Source organism: Rhinatrema bivittatum, chromosome 1 (assembly GCF_901001135.1).
Source record: "Rhinatrema bivittatum chromosome 1, aRhiBiv1.1, whole genome shotgun sequence".
Taxonomy (NCBI): Eukaryota; Metazoa; Chordata; class Amphibia; order Gymnophiona; family Rhinatrematidae; genus Rhinatrema; species Rhinatrema bivittatum.
Genome location: NC_042615.1, coordinates 385,940,580 through 385,959,227, shown reverse-complemented (window position 1 = coordinate 385,959,227; position 18,648 = coordinate 385,940,580). Strand labels below are relative to the sequence as shown.

The following is an 18,648-nucleotide window of genomic DNA, read 5'->3' as shown; positions in this document are numbered from 1 at the left end:
ATGAATATGCATAAGAAGATTTGCATGTACTGCCTCCATAACATGCAAATTCTCATGCATATTCATTGCAGATATCCTGAAAACCCAACTGGCTGGTGGGCCCCCAGGACAGGGTTGGAGACCACTGCACTAGAGAATCCCAGCCAGACTGACTGGGAGAGTGCCCTGTAGCAACATTTGGTGTCAGAACTGGATCACTAAAGCCTGATGCTGTAGAGGAACAGACAAGGACCATATGGCCCCCTAGAAAAAACAGACTCAAGGAAAGCAGTTAAGAGTACCCAATATTACTTACTGGTGGGTTCTAGGCGACAGCCAGTTGAGTTCCATTAAAATAAGGCATGAAAATAGATGCTCTGAGGTAGGGTACAATTTTATATATAAAAAAAATGATATGAAAGAGGGAAGTCTCTGGGAGAGGACTTGTGGTGCAAGACTTTGGTTTCTCTACTTTCAAGAAGTCCAGAGGTGTCAGAAGGCATGCTAAAGTGGATGGTGGAACAGATCCAAACAGCAAGAGACTACACACCATATGATTTAACAGATGTAATCTGTATCATTCTTTTTTGAAGGGGTTAACAAACATGTAGATAAAGGTGAACCAGTAGATGTAGTGTATTTGTATTTTCAGAAGGGTTTGACCGAGTCCCTCATGAGAGGCTTCTAAGAAAGCTAAAAAGTCATAGGATAGGAGGCAATGTCCTTTCGTGGATTACAAACTGGTTAAAAAGACAGGAAACAGTAGGATTAAATGGTCAATTTTCTCAGTGGAAAAGGGTAAACTATGGAGAGCTTCATGGATCTGTACTTGAACCGGTGCTTTTCAATATATTTATAAATGATCTGGAAATATGAGAGGTTATCAAATTTGCAGATACAAAATTATTCAGAGTAGTTAAATCCCAAGTGGATTATGATAAATTGCAGGAGGACCTTGAGACTGGAAGACTGGGTATCCAAATGGCGGATGAAATTTAATTTGTTTTTTATATGCTGTTCAATCTGGCATATCATGATGGTTTACAGTGTAATGCTAGTAAGAAATGTTACTTTACATTGAAACTTCATAACATTTAACATGTGTCAATGGTAGTATTTTACTATTTTAATGTGGACAAGTGCAAAGTGTTGCATATAGGGAAAGAATCCTTGCAGTAGTTACACATTGTTAGGTCCTAATATGGAACTTGCCACCCAGGAAAAAGATCTAGGCATCATAGTGGTTAATACATTGAAATAGTCAGCTGAGTGTGCTGCTGTAGCAGTCAAAAGCAAATGTTAGGAATTAGGAAGGGAATGGTAAATAAAATGGAAAATGTAATATGCCTCTATTGCTCCATGGTGATACCACATTGTGAGTACTATGTACAGTTCTGGTCGCCAAACCTCAAAAAGGTATACTTGCACTGGAGAAGGTACAGAGAAGGATGACCAAAATCATAAAGGGATGGGATGGAACAGCTTCCCTATGAGGAAAGGCTGACGAGGTTAGGGCTGTTCAGCTTGGAGAAGAGACGGCTGAAGGGGGATATGATAGGTCTTTAAAATCATGAGAGGTCTTGAATGAGTAGATGTGAATCGGTTATTTACACTTTCAAATAATAGAAGTACTGGGGTGGGGGGAGGGCACTCCATGAAGTTAGGAAGCTAGCAAGTAGCATATTTAAGACTAATCAGAAAATTCTCACACTCAATGCACAACTAAGATCTAGAATCTGTTGCCAGAGGATGAGATTAGTGCAGTTAGTGTAGCTGGGTTTAAAAAAAGGTTTGGATAAGTTGAGGAGAAGTCCATTAACTGCTATTAATCAAGTTGACTTAATGAATGGCCTCTGCTATTACTGGCATCAGTAGCATGGGATCTTTAGTGTTTGGGTACTTGCCAGGTTTGGACTTTTGGAAACAGGATGCTGGGCTTGATGGACCCTTGGTCTGATCCAGCATGGCAATTTATGTTCTTAGCAGTCCCAACTACTGATATCCCCTTTTGGGGAACAAACCAAAGAAACCAGAGCCTTGAACAGCAATAGCAAGTAGTCTCACCATGAGCAGAACATTGCAGGACTGAAGAAACATGTTGGAGTGGATCTGCTTGGGATTTGATAAGTAAAATGTGTGAAAGGGATGACCAAGGCTTCTCATGTATGAGCAAGTGATGGAAATAGTGGGGTGGCCTTGGCAACAGTGGGCAGTAAGGTTACTGGTCTGAGAAGCTTAAGCTGCATATCTGGCTTTAGGAAATGAAGCAGCCCAATATTGCAGGGTAGTGAAAGGACCACTTGAGTATCAGCAGACTTTTATAGGTGGAGGTATGGGGACTGAAGTGTGGAAAAGGAGAATGATCAAGTTGTAAGTCCAGCAGCTCTGAATTCCAGTGTATAAGTCAATAGAGCCAGAGCAGAAGTCAACCAGGACATACTGGAAGCCATAGTCCTGGAGCAGTTCTTTGCTATAATTCCTGGGGAAATGTGGATATGGATGGGCTGACAGGGACCCAGTTTGAGGGAAGTGATTATCTGCAGTGAGATACATGGATACAGAAGATGGGAGGATCTACTCCTGGAATATCAGGAGGTAACCCCTGGCAAAGGAGCACAGGGGCTGGGTAGGAAACCAGATATCCTTGGGTTTATTGATAAGGAAGTGGGGAATCTTCTCAGAGGGAAGTAGCAGGATTTGCAGTACTAAAAAAAAAAAAAAAAAAAAAGAGGAAAGTAGGTGTTTTTTTATATGAGGAAGAGGGACATTTCAAAAGGAATTGCCCTCATATGGGCCTGTTTATATATGGAGACCCATGATAGAAGGGGAAATTAGATGGAGAATGCTTATGCCCAAATAGTAAAAATAAAAGGCCAAATTAGATGCCTCCAAAGGAATCCCTTCATCATGGGCCCTGTAGACAAAATAGCTGTGGATATAATTGGGCCCCTAGAAAAGAAAGCAAGGAGACACTAATATATAGTCCGGTATGATTTGTATATTATACAAGAATGTCGGTATCACTCCCACCAGCTGTAACAACCAATCGGGGAGAGGAGAGGAACTTTAAATTTTCACTCTCTCAGGCGCCGCGCGCCGACGCCGCACGCCGAAGGAGCACGACAAAGGGGCTTGCCCCTTTGTCTCGCCCCTTCGGCTCAGCCCCGAGGGTGCCCCGAGTCTACCCCAGGATCTTCAGTTCCACCTCAGCCGACTATCTATTTCAATCTCTATCAGCACAATAGTCTCTTCAGCAAATTTACTAAGCCTCAGACCTCATACATCAAAATACAGCCACCATCATACACCAATCTCTATCCACCCAATTCTTACCCTACACCTGCGCTAACCACGCCAGCTTCTCCTGAGCTCCAGCTCAACTCCAGCCAATTAGCCCTGCAGTGAAATACTCTATTCGCTCCATATCGACCACCTATGTTCTAACCTAATACCTCCTTATACTACAACTTCTATTGAAAAGCGGACCCTTCCACCATTCCCTAGGGGAACTAAAATCCTCTATTACATTCCTTTGCTAGACCTGCATTCTTCTATTGATAGTCTACCCTATAGGAAATCAACTTTCCCGTTCCCTCACACATACAAAGATTAAAGAATAAACCTATTTACCAACATTTGACGACGTTAATCTCATTCTACCTATAATGCAAAGATACACAATACCCATCCTATACCACAGTCCCTCTTCTAAGATGAAATTTCCATTGCAACACCAACTCAAACCATATAGAAACCTCATTCCAGTCATGATCTCCCCACTTACCCAATTCCTTGGGCTAGCCTTATTCTCTCTAACTCTATTCAATGCGCAATCAATTACCAAAAAAACCCATATCCTACATGACTACCTGCTTGATTCCAAACCAGACATCTGTGCGATCACAGAGACGTGGCTGAAGCCGACAGACACAGTCTTAATAAATCAACTTCCCACCCAGATATATGACGTCTTTTCAATACCTCGACAAAAGAAAAAAGGAGGAGGACTTCTTTTAGCAGCCAAAAAAGATCTTAATCTCACCCAACAACCCATCAACTCATCATCTAAACTGGAGGCAGGCCTGTTCAAATCAAAAACTCTCCAGATCCTCCTCATTTACGCCCCTCCTGGGTTGTTAAACCTTGATGTATCGCCTTTAGTGGAAATTATAGCTAAATACTTGACCTTGGATACTCCTTCCATCATCCTTGGGGACTTTAATCTACACATTGACGTCAGGCCTCAATCATCTAATTGTGAAGCTCTCCTTTCCTCACTCTCAGCTATGGGCTTTACCCAAATTATCACCCAACCCACTCATAAAGGGGGTCACACCCTTGATCTTATCTTCACAAATAATAACCTCATACAACTCTCATCCCCTTCCTACCTTCCAGTACCATGGTCAGACCACTTTATGATCACCTCCACTTTTAAAATGACGACAGGATCTCTTGCACCCCTGCCACCAACAACACTGCACTATAGGAAATCTTGTCCTTCAGAAGCCCTTGACAATTCTCTATGCAAAGAACTACCCAACTTGGATCTTTCGAACCCTAATGCAGCTATACTTTCTTGGCAAAATATCACTGAAACCATAGCAAATAATCTATGCCCTCTATCATCAAAGAATTTCAATCCATCTCAGAAACATAAACAACCATGGTTCTCTTTGGAGCTTCGCACATTAAAACAAAGCCTAAGACAGAAGGAAAAGAAATGGCGGAACTCCCCCAATCCTCAATCTCTAGCCATCTACAAAGCAGCTCTCCATCATTACAGAACCATGACACTGCGAACCAAAAAAGACTTTTACGCCCACCGTATCCATGATATGTTCTTCGATGCAAAGGCCCTTTTCGCTTATGTTTCAGACCTCACTAAGATTACTTCAGCACTAATTTCTGATGATATAGCCCAATCAAAGGCCAATGAACTGGCCATCTTCTTCCAGAGTAAAATTGCTAATACCTTGGCTAAATTACCCTCCAATCCTATCACACCTTCTCTAGATCCCCTCTACCGCCCTAACTCATTCACAACATTGGAAACATTCGAACCCACCTATTCTACAGAGGTGGAAACTATCCTCAAAAGAATGAAACCCTCCTCACATCCACAAGATTATATCCCATCTAAATTACTGCTTCTAATACCAGACTCCATCTCCAAATACCTAGCAGACATTATTAACTGCTCATTTTCACAAGGTATCTTCCCAGACACTCTCAAACTAGCAACTCTCAAACCTATCCTCAAAAAACCAAACTTGGACCCATATGATCTAAAAAATTATCGACCAATATCTAATTTGCCTTTTATAGCCAAAATCATGGAGAAAGTAGTAAATAATCAACTATCAAATTACTTGGAGGAAAATAATATCCTTCATCCTTCACAATATGGATTTCGGAAAGAACATAGTACGGAATCACTCCTCATATCACTCCTTGATCAAGTATACCTGGGATTTGACAAAGGATGCTCCTTCCTGCTTGCACTCCTTGATATCTCCGCAGCTTTCGATACAGTCAACCATGCTATATTATTAAACCGGCTATCCGACATAGGAATCTCAGGATCTGTCTTCAGATGGTTCGACTCATTCCTCAGTAATCGAGGTTATAAGGTTAAAATCAATAATATGGAATCTCCTTATACTAATTCCCCACATGGAGTCCCCCAGGGCTCCTCTCTATCTCCCACTCTATTTAATATTTATCTCCTCCCTCTTTGCCATTTCCTCTCGTCGCTAAATTTGAAATTCTACGTATACGCAGACGATGTCCAAGTTTTGATTCCTATAACAGGCTCTTTGGACTCAGCAATCAAATTATGGGAATCTCACCTTCAAACTATTAACCATCTCCTTACTAGCCTCAACCTGGTGTTAAATACTGCTAAGACTGAAATCCTGCTTATCACCCCTGAAAATAGTCTACACTTACAACAATTGCACACTACCTCCCACATCACTCATGCTAGAGATCTTGGAGTTATTATTGACAACCATTTGAGCTTAAAGAAATTTATAAATTATACTATAAAAGAATGCTTCTACAAGTTACAGGTGCTTAAAAAACTCAAGCCTCTCCTATATCACCATGACTTCAGGACTGTACTCCAAGCAATCCTGTTCTCTAAGGTCGATTATTGTAACTCGATCCTACAAGGTCTACCAGCTGTTACATTAAAACCTCTGCAACTACTCCAAAACGCAGCTGCAAGGATTTTGACCAACACTAAGCGCAGAGATCACATCACGCCCATTTTAAAAGACCTACATTGGCTTCCAGTTAATTTTAGAATTGTTCACAAATTCCTCACCATTATTCATAAAAACATCCACCACCAGACTCCACTAGACCTACTACACCCTCTCAAATTACACTCTTCAGCTAGACCTTTGAGAGATGCCTATAAGGGATCCCTTCATGTTCCCCCAATCAAATTGGTACAAAGATTATCTATCAGGGACCGGGCCTTTTCAACAGCAGGCCCCACCATTTGGAATACACTACCCCCAGACCTCCGACAGGAAACCTGCCTCATAAATTTTAAAAAGAAACTGAAGACTTGGCTTTTCGGTAGAGCCTTTCCTATCTCCTAGACTATATCCTACTAAGATATTTTTCAATCAGCTGTACTTTAATAACTAGCAGAATGTCATATAATCATGTTATAATGCTAGAGTTATTTTCCTGAGGTTGGCCTCAAGCCCCTTCTCTCTGTTATATCTCTCTACTTTGATTATCTGTCTCTTCATTTCCAATTCCTAGTTACTCACCCTTGTTATAATGTAACTTTTTACTTTCTGCTCACAATCTGTCTCCTCTTTTGAGGTTTGACTAGTTACTGTTAATGTACTATCGTTCTATGTAAACCGAGTTGATTTGATCTGTATCAAGAAAATCGGTATATAAAATCCCTAAATAAATAAATAAATAAATGTCGGTATATAAAAATTAAAAATAATGCTCAATACCCTTGCAATTACTCATGCTGAAGTAGAGTAACAGTTAAAGTATTTTGTCAAAGAAAAAAAAAGTCTGACAATAGCTCACTAATCAAATCTTAGTCTATTTTTGTCTTTCTGGATCTAGAGAGTCTTAAAGCAGTACATTTTGTAAAAGTATTTTGTCAAGCAGGATTTCTACAGGAGTTATGAATAGATTAGGGTACAATTTTATGTTAAAGTTGGTGGAGTAAGTTTGGTCCCTGTTTGGGGTGAAACATCTAAGAACTTTGCATATTACCCCCAAACAGTTAGCCTGGTTGAAAGGTTTAACCAAACCCTAAAAACATGCCAAGGAGGAGAAGTATTGTTTTATATTTGTTTACTGTTTGAATGTGTATTAATGTATCTTATGAGTGGATATTAGGGATGTGAATCATTTTTTAACAATTAAAATTATCGTCCGATAATTTTAATATCGTCTTAAATCGTTATAGAACACGATACAATAGATATTCTAACGATTTATCGTTAAAAATCGTTAAATCGTGTTAGTGCGCACTAACGGGAGTTAGTGCGCACTAACGGGAGTTAGTGCGCACTAACTGAAAATGATACAAATTGACACTTTCCAGGTCAGTAAAGGTCAGTTAGGAATGAATATGTGTTCCTATTGGCTGGCTGCCCTCTTATCTATTGATGTTAACCAGGTTCCCACTGAGGTGATGGTTGGGGGGATGGGAAATGGAAATGGAAACTCAGGAACACTAACAGAAAATGATACAAATTATTGACACTATCCAGGTCAGTAAAGGTCAGTTAGGAATGAATATGTGTTCCTATTGGCTGGCTGCCCTCTTATCTATTGATGTTACCAAGGTTCCAACTGAGGTGATGGTTGGGGGGATGGGAAATGAAAACTGTTGGTAGTTGACAAAAAAGTAATGTGATCAGTCAATATGACTAGAACCTGTGCCCTATTCTTGATACCAGGGGTGTTGTGATCTTCCTGCACTCAGTGCCCTATCCCTGATACCAGTCTGAGACAGCTCCCTCCCTGCATTACTAGTGAAAGGCTGGCTTCACAGACAGGGGGAAGCTGCCTGACCCTCACTCCTAACTTCCCCCATGTCCCAGCTAGTGAATGGTGTGTGGGTGAGGGGGGGGGGGAGGATGGTGAAGTCTGAGACAGCTCCCTCCCTGCATTACTAGTGAGAGGCTGGCTTCACAGACAGGGGGGAGCTGCCTGACCCTCACTCCTCCGGGGTATTGTGATCTTCCTGCACACAGTGCCCTATCCCTGATACCAGGGGTGTTGTGATCTTCCTGCATGCAGTGCCCTATCCCTATTAATACCAGGAGTGTTGTGATCTTCCTGCACGCAGTGCCCTATCCCTGATACCGGGATGTGTGCAAGAAGATCCCAACACCCCCGGTATCAGGAATAGGGCACTGTGTGCAGGAAGATCCCAACACCCCTGGTATTAGGGATAGGGCACTGTGTACATGAAGATCACAACACCCCTGGTGCCAGGGATAGGGCACTGTGTGCAGGAAGATCACAACACTCCTGGTATTAATAGGGATAGGGCACTGTGTGCAGGAAGATCACAACACCCCTGGTGCCAGGGTTAGGGCACTGTGTGCAGGAAGATCACAACACTCCTGGTATTAATAGGGATAGGGCACTGTGTGCAGGAAGATCACAATACCCCTGGTATCAGGGTTAGGGCACAAGTTCTAGTCACTGACTGATCACATTACTTGTTTTGTCAAGCTACCAACTGTTTCCATTTCCCATCCCCCATATACTGTCAGTGGGAAGCTTGGTAACATGAATAAATAAGAGGGCAGCCAATCGTGTTAGGCACGATTTTTTAGTTAAAAAATCGTTAAAAATCGTTTTTTCCGATTAGTGCGCACTAACTCCCAGTTAGTGCGCACTAACTCCCAGTTAGTGCGCACTAACTGGAAAAAACGATTAACGATTTTTTAACTAAAAAATCGTGCCTAACACGATTTTCTTGCCCTGCCACACGATTTCTATCGTTAAGACGATATGGAAAACGATTCACATCTCTAGTGGATATTTTGTTCTCTGTGTGGTCTGTTTTAAATAAATATACAGGGCTATGGGGAAACTGGGATCAGTTAATACCACTATTGCTTTTTTGCAATTCAGGAGGTACACCAAGCTTCAACTGGGTTTTCACTTTGATTTGCTGTATGGCAACAACCGAAAAGAATATGGGATGTAGTAAAGGAGATGTGGAAAGGTGGAAGGATGCAGAAAACAGATTTGTTCAGCTATGTGAGTTATGAGGGACCTTTACAGCATCTACCACACTTTGCTCAAACCAATTTTTGGCAAGCAGAGGAGAAACAGAAAACATGACAAGGGCTAGGAAGATTGAATTCTCACTCAGTCTTGGTATTGGTGCCAGACTTACTAGTAGCCAATTAGAAGAGGCCTTTTGAAATAAGGAAGAGACTTAAAATGAAGAGGTTTTGCAGAACTGGGGCAGAGGACCCATGTTTATCAGTTAAGCTTTCCCTTAGCAAAATTTTGCTAACAGAATTGCTAATCTTGATATACTCCAGTGTTTACCCTCCTTGCATAACAGATCTTACTTTCATGATACCCACAATGATCATGTATATTTCCATTCATTGTGTCTAATTTATGAAAATAGAGTACATTGAGAAGCTATGGGCACGCCCTGAAAACAATTTTTAGATTATAGAAGACTGACTAGAGATACCATTTAAAGAAACTGGATGAAGGGCAGGAATAATAAAGGAGTACCTACTTTAGGTAAATGTGATACATTGGATCTCAGATTTAAACATGTAGCCCCCCCCCCCCCCCAATACTGCAGTTGTAAGAATGGGCTTGCCTTTGGAAAGCATCTTAATTTGTAAGTGTGATGGGGAGAAACTTAGATTGCTTTATTTCTCTTAACTTTGTATCTGAGGCAATGGAGGGTAAAGGGACTTGCCCAAGGTCACAAGGAGCTCACACTCCTCTGCTCTAACCACTAGGCTACTTCTCCACTCCTACTGCCAACCAGTGACTCAGACATTCTGCTGCTGTCCTGCTGCTCATGTGTTCACTTAGGAGGTAATTTTCAGAGGAGTTACATTTACATGTGTAACATACTACCATAGAATTTTCCAAAAGCCTATTTATGCAATTATAGTACACTTATGCATCTGAGACCTATTGACAATTCAGAGTGTATTTATACATGTATAACCCGTTTTACGTGTAAATCCTTTTGAAGATTATCCCCTAATGAGTACCCCTTGCATTATGTAAAGTTCTTGCTTGCTGGTAGCCCTTCCTTATCCTGCAGCACCTCTTTCCCACCCACTCAGCAACCCCACTCTCCAGGAGACTCCCTGGTTCCACAGCCAGCTGCCCCTCTGAGCTCAATCCAGTTACCTGACAGAAGCCTCACAGAAGGCATTTGACAAAGTTCCTCATGAGAGGCTTCTAGGAAAAATAAAAAAAAGTCATGGGAAAGGTGGCGATGTCCTTTCGTGGATTGCAAACTGGTTAAAAGACAGGAAACAGTAGGATTAAATGGACAATTTTCTCAGTGGAAGGGAGTGGGCAGTAGAGTGCCTCAGGGATCTGTATTGGGACCCTTACTTTTCAATATATTTATAAATGATCTGGAAAGAAATAAGACTAGTGAGGTAATCAAATTTGCAGATACAAAATTGTTCAGAGTAGTTAAATCACAAGCAGATTGTGATACATTACAGGAGGATCTTGCAAAGCTGGAAGATTAAATTGCATCTGCCATTTGGATGCCCAATGTGGACAAGTGCAAGGTGTTGCACATAGGGAAAAATAACCCATGCTATAGTTACACATGTTTGGTGCTACTACCCAAGAAGGATCTAGGTGTCATAGTGGATAACACATTGAAATTGGTTCAGTGTGCTGCGGCAATCAAAAAAGCAAACAGAATATTGGGAATTATTAGAAAGGGAATGGTGAATAAAACTGAAAATGTCATAATGCCTCTGTATCGCTCCATGGTGAGACTGCACCTTGAATACTGTGTACAATTGTGGTCACATCTCCAAAAAGATAATTGTGATGGAGAAGGTACAGAGAAGGGCTACCAAAATGATAGAGGGAATGGAACAGCTCCCCTATGAGGAAAGACTAAAGAGGTTAGGACTTTTCAGCTTGGAGAAGAGACTGCTGAGGGGGGATATGAGAGAGGTGTTTAAAATCATGAGAGGTCTAGAAGGGGTAGATTTGAATCGGTTATTTACTCTCAGATAATAGAAAGACTAGGGGGCACTCCATGAAGTTAGCATGCGGCACATTTAAAACTAATCTGAGAAAGTTTTTTCCACTCAACGCGCAATTAAACTCTGGAATTTGTTGCCAGAAGATGTGGTTAGTGCAGTTAGTATAGCTGTGTTTAAAAAAAGACTTCTCCAAGAATTTATCCAATCCTATTACCTGCTATTAAGTTGACTTAGATAACCACCGCTATTACTAGCAACGGAAACATGGAATAGACTTAGTGTTTGGGTACTTGCCAGGTTCTTATGGCCTGGATTGGCCACTGTTGGAAACAGGATGCTGAGCTTGATGGACCCTTGGTCTGACCCAGTATGGCATGTTATATTCTTATGTTCTTAATGCACAGGCATTTCCTCCTGGTTCACCCCCAATTCTCTACCCCCTCCTCCTGCTACATACTTTGCTATTTTTACAGTTATGAATGTGGGATTGGCACTCAAAGCTATGAGTAAACAGAATATAGTACACCTATACCAAAACAGTACCAAGTGCCAGTATTTAAACAGTCTTACCTATGAAAGAAAAGCCAATATTGTAATTACAGACCCTAACACCAATATACCTGCTATTAGGAAAAAAAACAGGTTATTTTGCTACTGAACCCCCACTTTAGTGGAGGTCTGTGCTGCATGTGTCACTAAATACAGAATAAGGAATCTATGAAAGTATGAATAGAAACAGACAAAACTGAAATGGAATCTATAAACAGGCCAGTCTATATATAGTGCAACAATGGAAACACAAATGTCTGCTTTATACTTTTGAATCATAATACATATTCAAAACAGTTATAGAATATCCAGTAATTACAACTTCATATAACATGTTTAAAAAGTTTCAGAACCACATTTCAAAACAGCAAACACTAAATTAAAACCAATAAATATCATAAATCCCCTATTCTTAAGTCAAAATACTTACATACCTCAGACCTTTATTCCAAAAACAGATGGTTGGGGCTGAGGAATGGGGACAGACTCCTGTTGTGCTCAGGTCAGTCACATGCTGACAAATGCTTGTTCACACATTCTTACATACTTACTCACTTTTCCCACCTCAGAAAAATAGAGTTGAAGAGCAATAGCCGCAGCTTTTTTCCCCGTTTTTTTCCTTTCACTCACAGAGGTGGTTGGGGGGGTGCAGGGAAAGCCCTGGGTTCACAGGGTCCCGTGAGCTGGCATCCTTTGCCTTAGGAAGGGGCATGCTGTAAGCTTCTGTACTGTTTTGCTACAGTTGACGAGCATAAGGCATGCAGTATGGACCAGGCAGTGAGGCAGCAATAGGTCTACTGCCAGCCTCCTGAAGGGACAGAACCTGAGCCATGAGACGGTGGCTGTACCCTTCCCTGCCTCAGTGGTGAATGTGGAAGGGGGTGGGTCTGAGACAGCAGCAGGAAGAGTAGGAAGCCACTGCAACCATGGGAAACTTAAATGATGGAAAGCGTTTGAGGAGGCTCCCAGCACAGAAGCAGCGTGGCTGAGGCTTGGGGTTGATCATAACGGCCCTGCAGGCATGGAGCTGCTGCAACCAACACTAATCATGTGATTGGCTGGACCTGCCTGAAGTCCCAACAGGCCAATCTGTCCACATACCTGTCTGTCTCTATTGTGATATCCATAGCATTTTTGTACTGAATGCTAAAGCATAGCTAGAATCAGAACCTGATTCACACCTACCCCTTCTTTGTCAATGAATTCTGGTATCTGATTTGACACTTCAGTAAATCCCACAGAAATGTTACTTACAGGTCCTTTTGGGGATGAGTAGCAGGTATGAGAACATTTTTCTTTTGCACAGTGTAAACCACATTTTCCACCTTCATCTGATCCATCCAGACAGTCACTCACTCCATTACAGACCAGGTTAATTGCAATGCAGTCATAGGCGCTGCACTGAAACTGATTACTTTCACATTTTTTAGGCTCACCTATTCCAAAACAAGACAGAAGGGCAAAATTTGCATTATAATCTTGCTCTACTGGTTAGAGTTACATGCAAGCTAAAAGGATTGTATTGTACAATATGTGGAGCATCCCTATAGATTTTTTAGAACTAAAATCTATGAGCTTTATAGTCTAATGAAGCTTTTAAGACAGCTTATGTAGTTGAATTGCATACAATGTGTGATACTTTCAAAGTTATGATGCCCTGGTACATAAAGCTATCATTATCCTAAACAGGCTCACAATCAACTCCAAAAAAGAGCAAAATCCATAGGAGCCACATGTCATTTCTATTAAAGTCTTCAAAACTGACATTACCGAGAGGCAGGATATACCACCATTACCTTGTATGCCAATAGTATACAAGCCATCCATTACCTTTAAAAAAAAAAAATCTAAATACCACCTCTTAAAACTAAAAAAGCACCCAAGCTTATTTTTGGCTTACAGTTGTAATAAGCATGTCTGCACTTGAGGCCCTTACATCTGCATATCTTCCAGACTATCTGTAAAAGTGTCCCATCATTAACAAAACCCTACATATAAATTTAAGCAATAGTAATAGGCCAACATATCCTTATTTCAAAACCAACTCAAACCTAGAGGAATTTCTCCAGAAATTTGGTAAAAATGATTTAGGAAGACTCAGACCTTTGCCACATTTATGGGCATACCTGAACTATGAGGTTCAGGTATGCCCATAAAACCAACAAAAAAAGGAAGTTTACTCTAATATCTGAGTCATGCTCAGTTTCATGAATTTTACCACATTCTGATTTTGCTAGAGTCATGCTTAGCAACTGCTTAAATTATTCTAATCAAATATACTAGAGCAGAGGTTCTCAACCCAGTAGTTCAGACATGTTTAGCTCATCTTGTTTTTGGAATACCTACAATGATTATGTATGAAAGATTTATGGGGGTAGTGCATGTGAATCTCATGCAAATTCATTGTGGAGATCCTGAAAATCAGACAGGCTAGGTGTGTGTCCTAAGGACTGGGTGGGGATCTTCTGTACTAAGTAGCTCTTCTTTCATTTACATTTCTTACACCTTAGTTTCTGCTCTCATAGGAAGATGTTTACATAGGTAAGGGTGTCAGTGTCCCTTAGAGATTTCTTCAAATACTAAAGTGAAAGTAGGAGTGTGTGATTTGGCTCTCCCCAGTGGGAGGTGCAGGTAGAAAATGTATTTCACAATTCCTGAGCCTACTTTAGCTCATGTTTTGGTCCAGTCTTCCATCAAGGGAAGGTAGGAGCAGCTCATGTATAGTCCAATTTCCAAGTAGTACAGCTTCACAGAGCCTGAGACCACAGCACCGGAGACAGGCCCTATCAGTTATGATCTTTTATTAGAAAATTGGAATGGACTTTGTCAGTAAGTTTAAATAAGCTGCCTTGAGGTTTATAAAGTTCCTTGGAAAATCTAGACTTCACAGCTACTACAGTGAAAAATCCTTCCCAGAAACACCATGCCCTTCCTCAAATAGAAGCTCTTAAATGCTTAATGAAAGGTCTACTGAAGTTTAAGGGACCATCCATAAATGTCATGCTCCAATGGGGGGGGGGGGGGGGGGGGGGGGGGGGTGTTCTAATTTGAAAAGGGGTTTGGAGATTTGTGATGTATAATGGGGTGGGGGGGAGGGAGGAGGTTGATGTCATGCCAAGATGGCGACACTTCCATTTATGGACAGCCCCTAATGCCATTCATTAATGTGAATTTTATCCAGTCCTAGCCTTTGTTTCTGAGTGTTTCATCTGAGCTTAGGTAAATAGCACAAGGTTCTCCACTTACATCCAGTCTCATCGCTGCCATCTCTGCAGTCCTCCTCTCTATCACAGTGCCAGAACGCTGGAATACATTGATCTCTACTATCACAGGACCACTGTATTTCACTGCATCTAAGGGGAACATGCTCACAGTTCTAGGGAAGAAAAATAAAGACCTTGAGAAGACATGTAAACAAATGTGAAGACAAAAAAAATGTCATACAATTATAGAAGTACCATATACTGCACCTGCAGTAAGTTTGTGCATCATGCAACTGTGTTTAGTCCCCATCTAAAAATCCATCTTAAGGTTGCCTTCCTAATTATAGCCTTGTTTTTAAAATGCTTGTTACAATAAGTTTCCTGAAACAGTTTGTATCTTGACTAGATTGTATGCCACAAAGCAAAATACAATCTTAGTACTAATCACTTTTATAGTATTGGAAGACAATCGCAGCTCTGTACAGATACCTAACCTCATTCCAGGCACTAGATATTCATAAAAACAAACATTGCAATGCTTTAGAAGGATGCATACAAGCACCTCCAAGGTGTAGTGACTAAAAGAAAGCAGAGGTGGTAACATTTGAGAGAGAGAACACACTAAAACTGGTAAACATGCCAGGTGATATTTTCTCCCCTCAGTTTATTTCTTCTGTACATGGGAGGCAATAGGGGTGGCAGGAAACAAAAATATGCTATGTTCTGCAAGTTATAGCTTTAAACTAAGCTGTATATCCTTGCTGGAATAGCTAACAGGAAACTAATCTAGTACTGGAAGCTATATATATATAGGGCTTCTTTTATAACTATATCTAATATAGACACTGAAAAAGTCACTGACAAAAATCCCACAAAATCCTGTCCTCACAGATCTGACAGCAAGAGAAGGGATGACTGCTCTGAGAGGTTGGGGCAGGTGCAGCTTTGAGATCTTGCCAATGGGATTAGCCTGTTGCTCAGCACGAGCAGCTTCCTGCAGGAATGGAGAAGGAATGGACCACCCAGAAGGCCTTAAATCTCCTCTAGTACTCAAGACAGCAGATCAGAGCCAACAAAAATGGGGATGCTTTAGAGCTGAGACCTGCAATTGTGGAGAGACAGCTAACCTCTTCAGGTCTGCCCGTTGAAGATCTTGTGGTGAACTAGAGAGTACTGAAACATGTTAGTCTGGGAAAAGAAAGGACTTTGGTGGATGAACAGTCATTTGTCATGCAGATTTCACTTCAATTTTTCAAATACCTCATTTGGTTTTGCAGTGTTAATCTGCAATAACCGACCACAAATCAGTGGGGGGAGGAGAGGGTATGGGGATTAACATCCTTGCTAGAGCTTGGGCTAGTGCTTTTGTTGCTAGAGTCCCTGCTTTTTTTTAAGTTGTCTTTTCATGCAGCAGCTATTTGCATTTTGAGATTAATAGATAGAGCAGCTATGCATTAAAGGTTATGAAGTACCCTCTCATCGCTCCCAGCTTTGCAGTCAATCTCTCCATCACACCACCAATCCTTTAGAATGCACTCTCCACTCAGACATCTAACTTCTCCAGGCTGGCAAGGGACAGGCTTTGAGATTGTACAGTTCTTTTCATCAGAGTGATCGTCACAGTCTTTGTCCCCATCGCAACGCATAGATGCAGGAATACATTGGCCATTGGAACACTGAAAGCTTGATTTGTCACATTCTTCATGAACTGCAAAGTCAAAACACCAATCTAAAGTAGCTGCTTTCACAATGTCACTTAAAATCTATATACTCTGTACATAATAGGCAATTCCATGAGGCTGAACATTGTGTATTTAATAAGTTTATATTCTGTTGATCTGCAATTCTCAGCAGAATACATCAGCACATACACAACATGACAAATGAAAATATCAGCAATATAAAACAAATACAGACATTCATACAAGCACAATGTTAGCAACAGAAAACTAATATAGTTGTATATTCCTGTGAAAGTCACAGCCTGTAGGATTTGTCACATATGAAAAATGGTAGTTTTCTGCTTGTATTTCTATGGTTTCCATGTATTTTAAGTCTACCTTGTGGTAACACAAAGGGAAATATTGTTGGTCTCCTGCTATATTTCTAACAGGGCTGGTTCTTCCATTAAATTAGCTAGCCAATTACCTAGAACAGGGCTTCCAAAAATGTTACCCCCCCCCCCATAAGATCCAATTTTAGCAATTAAGTTCAAGTGCCCCAGAGGATGACCAAAACAGATTTACAGGGATAAAGCCCCCTCCAGTCACTTCATTTTTACCCTCACTGCACTCCCTCTCAACCTCCATCCCTTCCAGGAGCTATTACCTCTCCTCCAGTGGACACCCCCCCCCCCCCAATTATCCCTGTAACCCTTAGCTAATCCTCTCAGCAAGGCCCCCCCCCAACTGATCCTCATTCCTGCCTCATCTTTCATTTCCCTCCATCTGCTCCAACCCAAGTGTATACAAAAGAACGTTATGCATCTTCAGATATCCTGAAAACCAGCCTGGTTTGGTGTACTTCCAGAAGAGCTTTTGAAACACTTCCCTAGGATACCAATAAATTTGCTCTGGTCCTGTGTTCTAGTAGGATGTGGTGAGCTAGTGGTTTTGCTCAGTTGATTTCAGCATGCTTCAGAGAGATCCATGGGTTATTGAGAGCTGGGGAGCAAGAGCCAAGATAGAGAGCCATCATGGAGCAGGGGAGAAACGTCATTCCTCACTGTGAGAAAAATGAGTAGCTTGATTTGCAACCCAGATCAAAGAGTACCTAGTGGCCACCTTTAGAAGCAAAGGAGTTCTCTAGCAATCAGGCTATCTGCTGATACTCCTTCAAAGGAAGTAGAAGTGGATAATGGCCTAGCTTTTCCGTTATATTCTCTATTCTATTTCCATTTTCACAGAAGCAGAACTGGAAAGGTTTCCTGTGGAATATTTCATGGGAAAAAGTCAGTTTGGAATCTCTCCTGTTCTGTATATTTACACTTCCCTAATACCCCCCCTCCCCCCCCCCCCCGAACACAAACCCAAAGCGGTTTGCAACTAAACAGGGCAATACATCAATAAAAGACAGGACAGTAATAAGCAAGGCTGGGTTTAAGATCATGGTGCTCATAGGGAGAAAGTCAGGTGTGAGATTTTACCCCCAGAAATCACAGCATCAGGTAGTCCCCGTCCCCCCCAGTTTTTTGGGCACCAAGTTCCTAATACAGATCTACCATGTTTATTTGAAGTTTAACCAGTCAAGATTTGCATTAGTACAAATGTTTTCTACAGCAAGATTAAAACCTAAAGGTTTCACATGTTTGACTAAAGTTAAATATAGAATTTGTATGAACAATTTCTACCTGTTATATTTGCTACAAAAATGCAGTTTAAAGACACCCTTCCAGTCATGCTATAATGTATCTTTAAGATGTATATATCACTTATTTCCTAGGCTGTGTACAAAAGGATCCATAAGGAAACCTAACATGGCAATAACATCAAATACATAAACAAAAACATGAGTACAACCAAGTACATATACAAACATAAAACTTAAACTGAAAGCATTAATAAAACCCAACTATATATAGAACAAAAACAGAGACCATATTAGCTAATCCATAAGTTAATAAAATGCCTGAACAGCCATGTTTTTAAAAAGTCACTTGAATGACTTCACACCAGCCTGCCTCAATT

The 18,648-nt window shown here is 41.0% G+C and overlaps 1 protein-coding gene across 3 annotated transcripts in view; it reads right to left on the bottom strand.

Moving 5' to 3' along the window:
- The window catches only part of LOC115091242 (low-density lipoprotein receptor-related protein 2-like), a 271,760-nt gene that overhangs the window by 80,449 nt on the left and 172,663 nt on the right, over nucleotides 1-18,648 (bottom strand). For all 3 annotated transcript variants that reach the window (XM_029601348.1, XM_029601358.1, XM_029601367.1), the window contains 3 exons: nucleotides 16,435-16,670; nucleotides 15,006-15,135; nucleotides 13,014-13,195 (listed from right to left, as the gene is read on the bottom strand). In XM_029601348.1, the coding sequence (XP_029457208.1) occupies nucleotides 13,014-13,195; nucleotides 15,006-15,135; nucleotides 16,435-16,670 (548 nt within the window). The remainder of the gene's footprint in view (nucleotides 1-13,013; nucleotides 13,196-15,005; nucleotides 15,136-16,434; nucleotides 16,671-18,648) is intronic.